This window comes from Carassius gibelio, chromosome A4, assembly GCF_023724105.1.
Source record: "Carassius gibelio isolate Cgi1373 ecotype wild population from Czech Republic chromosome A4, carGib1.2-hapl.c, whole genome shotgun sequence".
NCBI classification, from domain to species: Eukaryota; Metazoa; Chordata; class Actinopteri; order Cypriniformes; family Cyprinidae; genus Carassius; species Carassius gibelio.
Window position 1 is genome coordinate 35,930,517 of NC_068374.1, and position 5,000 is coordinate 35,935,516.

Consider the following 5,000-nt stretch of genomic DNA (forward strand, 5'->3'; position numbering starts at 1 on the left):
TTAGTACTAATGCTTTGTCAAACTCATTAATGATAAAGAATAAACAAACATGTTTAAAAATGCTAATACCTTCTACTTTCACCCTGAGTGTCTCTGTCTCTCTCTGTCCATCTGTCTGTCTTAATAATGGCTTTGAGGTTGAACCTGTAGTTATTGAGGAGCAGGGTTTTATGGACTAGCTGAAGAGCGAGCGTGTTTAGAGGATGAGATTCTGCTGAGGTTTCATCGGCGGGGAAGGCTTTATATCGGTTTGAATCAGGATCAGATTGATGAAGGGGATGCCAGAACTGAACACATCTCAATCTTCAGTGGGTAGAAGCCTAATTCAGCTCTGCAGGCATCACTGGACGTACCTTTATTGACCCCTAAAACTTTTTTGATCATTTCTAGTTGTAGTTTTATGCCAATTAAAAAAATTCTGTCTCTCTTTCTTTCTTTCTCTCTCTCTCTCTCTCTCTTTCTGTCTGTCTCTGTCCGTTCTGTCCATGTGGCTCTCTCTGTCCATCGGTTTGTCTCTGTGTCTCTGTCTGTTTCTCTCTGTCCATCTGTCTGTCTGTCTCTGTCTCTCCCTGTCTCTATGTCCATCTGTCTGTCCCTATGTCCATCTGTCTGTCCCTATGTCTCTGTCCATCAGTCTGTCTCTATGTCCATCTGTCTGTCCCTATGTCTCTGTCCATCAGTCTGTCTCTATGTCCATCTGTCTGTCCCTATGTTTCTGTCCATCAGTCTGTCTCTATGTCCATCTGTCTGTCCCTATGTCTCTGTCCATCAGTCTGTCTCTATGTCCATCTGTCTGTCCCTGTGTCTCTGTCCATCAGTCTGTCTCTATGTCCATCTGTGTCCAACACTTACTCACATTATCAACTCCTCTCTTCACTCTGGAACATTTCCCTCAGCATTCAAGCAGGCTCGGGTAAGCCCACTGCTCAAGAAACCATCTCTAAATCCAGCGCTTCTTGAAAACTAAAGACCGATATCCCTTCTTCCATTCATTGCAAAGACACTTGAGCGAGCTGTGTTCAACCAGCTCTCTGTGTTCCTTGTACAGAACAACCTCCTGGACAGCAACCAATCTGGCTTCAAAAGTGGCCACTCAACTGAGACTGCTCTGCTCTCGGTTACTGAAGCCCTGCGACTAGCAAGAGCAGCTTCAAAATCCTCGGTACTCATCTTACTGGACCTGTCTGCTGCTTTTGACACTGTTAATCACCAGATTCTCCTGTCCACCCTCAGAAAGATGGGCTTCTCTGAAACCGCACTCCTATTGTTTAAGACCTACATCTCTGACAGATCCTTCAACGTGTCTTATAGGGGTGATGTTTCAAAGTCACAACACCTTGCTACTGGGGTTCCTCAAGGCTCAGTACTTGGACCACTTCTCTTCTCCATCTACATGACATCTTTAGGATCTGTCATTCAGAAGCATGGCTTTTCTTATCACTGCTACGCTGATGACACCCAACTCTACTTCTCATTACAACCAGATGACCCAACGGTAGCTGCTCGCATTTCAGCCTGTCTGAGTGACATCTCTAGCTGGATGAACGACCATCACCTTCAGCTTAACCTTACTAAGACTGAACTCCTGGTGACTCCAGCTAACCCATTGCTTCATCACAACTTCTCTTTACAGATGGGCTTGTCAACCATAACTCCTTCGAGGACAGCCAGAAACCTAGGAGTTGTGATGGATCATCAGTTAAGCTTCACTGACCACATTGCTACAACGACTCGGTCCTGCAGGTTTGCCTTATACAACATTAGGAAGATTAGACCCTTCCTGTCAGAGCAAGGCACACAACTTCTTGTCCAAGCTCTTGTTCTCTCCAGACTGAACTATTGTAATGCCCTCCTGGCTCTTCCTGCATGTACTGTCAAGCCTCTGCAAATGATCCAGAATGCAGCAGCGAGGGTTGTCTTCAATGAGCCAAAAAAAGCTAACGTTACTCCCCTCCTCATCAGGTTCCACTGGCTACCAGTAGCCGCTCGCATCAAATTCAAGGTACAGATGCTTGCCTACAAGACGACCACTGGCACGGCACCAACTTACCTAAACTCACTGGTTAAATCTTAAGTGAACGACGCCTTGTGGTGCCATCCCAAAGAAGTTCAGAATCACTCTCATGGACCTTTTCCTGGACTATGCCCAGCTGATGGAATGACCTCCCAATCTCAATTCGAGTCTTTACTTTTTTTCAAGAAACATCCAAAGACTCATCTTTTTTGCCTACACTTAATCAACTAACACTAACACTTTTCCTTTTGTTGTCTTTTCATTTATAAAAAAAAAAAAAAAAAAAAAAAAAAAACCCTGGCTATGTTCTCATAAGTAAGTCGCTTTGGATAAAAGCATCTGCTAAATGATTAAATGTAAATGTTCATAGGCGCATCACTGATTTGTTGACTCCTCCCTCTTTTGTGACAGTCATCAATGTATCTTGCTGCTAGTAAGATAAAATTTATTTTTTCACCTAATAAATATTGGAGTTATGTTTTCTTGTGTAACGTTTTGAAGTCAGGGTAAAGTGTTTCAAATTTTGGATAAAACTTATTTTTTGATTTCTTCATAGTTAGAGCAGCCTGTGAGGAAGTGTGTGTCTGTGATTACTGTAAGGTCAGATGCGGTCAGTGCTGTGGACATCTGTCCGTCTCTAGAGTCAGAGTATGACTGCTCAGTCCGGACCTCGCCATCGGTCTTCTTCATCTACAGTCTTCCACTGTACTCAGATATTCTGCAGTTGTGTAATCTCTATTTAGGGCCAAATAACATTCAAGTTTACTTCGTCCAGTAAGTTAGATCATTTTCTTTTTGTGCTTTTATAATTTGGTTTGTCTCTCTCTGTCCATCTGTCTCTAGGCAGCTCCTAAAGACTGAGTTGGGCTCCTTCTTCACAGAGTATCTGCAGGTGATCAGTCAAGTCTCTGATCAATAATCATAATAATTTAAGCATCTGTGAATTGAGTTTGATTGTGATTGTGTCACAGAATCAGCTGTTGACGAAGGGAATGGTGATTTTGAGAGATAAGATTCACTTTTATGAAGGTAAGGTGCTGTCTGACATTGCTGACGGTTCACATGTGTTTGTGGTTTTGAAGAGTTTCCTCTGCATTAAAAGGATGTGTTTAATGCTGATGTGACCTTTAGAAAAATCATCCCCTTGTGCTTTTACATGTGTGTGTGTGTGTGTGTGTGTGTGTGTGTGCAGGTCAGAAGCTGCTGGACTCTCTGGCAGAAACGTGGGACTACTTCTTCTGTAATGTTCTGTCCATGCTGCAGGCCATCTTCTACCCCGTCCAGGTCCTTCACCAAACACTCCAGTACTATTATTTTGCTCTTGAGTGTTTGTAGGATGTGCTGGTGGTGATTTGAGACTCTCTCTCACTGTGTGTGTGTGTGTGTGTGTGTGTGTGTGTGTGTTCAGGGGAAGGAGCCGTCTGTCCGTCAGCTGGCTCTGCTGCACTTCAGGAACATCATCACTCTCAACATAAAGCTGGACGATGCTCTGACTCGACCGCGCGCTCGTGTGCCGCCCTCCATCATTCAGATGCTGCTCATCCTGCAGGTGTGTGTGTGTGTGTGTGTGTGTGTCAACAGACATCGGAAACTTTGATAATGTTCTAGATTTCCTGAGTCGATGCAGAGCTGAAACTGTTTCCAGTAGGTTTCAGCAGCGTGTGTGTAACACATCTTAAACTTACAGAACAGAGTCACACGAGACAAATGTGTGTGTTGTAGTGTACATGTGTGTGTGAACTTGAGATTTCCAAGCAAGGGTTATAATGAGACGTGTGTATATTTGTGGTTTTCTCTGCTTGCATCATCTCAGACTCTGTGTGAAATATATCTACACCTTATACTTCACAATCTGTGTGTGTGTGTGTGTGTGTTTCTGTTTTGTTGTTTGTGGTTTTATTTCCGCTGTATCTCTGCATGCTGCTTTTTAAGGGGCTCACTATATGTTCGTTTTATTGTTTAGTGTTTTCACATCTGTCGCAGTGATCTTCAGATTTTGGATCATGATGAATCAGATACTTCAGGGTTTCTGTTGGACTGAATTCAACCTTTTACAAATTAAAGTCTTAAAATGTCCTAAATCAGAGCAGAATGTCTTAAAATCATAGTCATAACAATAAATCCTGCTTGCACTGCAGTGAGTTTCTTCCTCAGTATTTTAGTCTTGTTTTCCAGTAAAATTATCTAAACTTCGTCAAATCAAGAGACTTAGTAGTTAGTAAAGACTTAAAAGAAGTCTTCTCTGAGAAACTGAGCAAAATTAAGGGAGTGTGATAAGAACAGCTTAATACAGCTTTTCCCGAGATGTTTACAGTAAGAGAACTTGGTCTTAAGTTTGGCTTCATAAAACCTGCAGAAACCCTGTGTGTGTTTTCTGGGTGAAAGTGTGAGAGACGTGCTTCGGAAATGGATCCGTCATTTCATAATGTGAAGAGAATAGGAAAAATAAATCATATTGTGTGTTCTGGTGATTGAGAATGGAGTGGTGTGTGGTGTGTGTCAGCGCAGGATGATGTTGTGTGTGTGTGTGTGTCGCAGGGGGTTCACGAGTCTAAAGGTGTGAGCAGTGATTACCTGAAGCTGGAGTCTCTGGTGCAGAAGGTGGTGTGTCCGTATCTGGGGACGCGTGGCCTGTTCTGCGGCGATGGCTCGGTGGCTCAGAGCTCGTGTGTTCTGGGTGAGCAGCGTCTCAGTGAAGCTCTGGCAGCGGTCACCGCTCTCTCTCTGACCCGTCCTTTCTTTACTGTTCTCAGAGAAGCGTCTCCTGCGCCGATGGCCGCGCTCCAGCGACTCGCACGCCAAGAACCTGGTGGTGCGCTCCAAGAGCTACAACATCCCTGTGCTGACGCCGCTGGAGGAGCACGACCCCGAGAGCAGCGCCGCGGTCAGACGTCACTCCGTGTGTCAGATGACGTCCTGCGCAGAAGAGCCAGACGTCTGTGAGGATCCGTCTCCTCCCGTCTGCTCCGAGACCATCGTGGACCAG

The 5,000-nt window shown here is 44.4% G+C and overlaps 1 protein-coding gene across 6 annotated transcripts in view; it reads left to right on the top strand.

The window, feature by feature from the left end:
• Positions 1-5,000, top strand: part of LOC127980105 (proline-rich protein 5-like) — a 12,758-nt gene that overhangs the window by 5,716 nt on the left and 2,042 nt on the right. For all 6 annotated transcript variants that reach the window (XM_052585425.1, XM_052585423.1, XM_052585421.1 and 3 more), the window contains exons 4-9: positions 2,858-2,906; positions 2,986-3,043; positions 3,207-3,298; positions 3,423-3,563; positions 4,553-4,691; positions 4,768-5,000. The exon at positions 4,768-5,000 is cut by the window's right edge and continues 2,042 nt beyond it. In XM_052585425.1, the coding sequence (XP_052441385.1) occupies positions 2,858-2,906; positions 2,986-3,043; positions 3,207-3,298; positions 3,423-3,563; positions 4,553-4,691; positions 4,768-5,000 (712 nt within the window). The remainder of the gene's footprint in view (positions 1-2,857; positions 2,907-2,985; positions 3,044-3,206; positions 3,299-3,422; positions 3,564-4,552; positions 4,692-4,767) is intronic.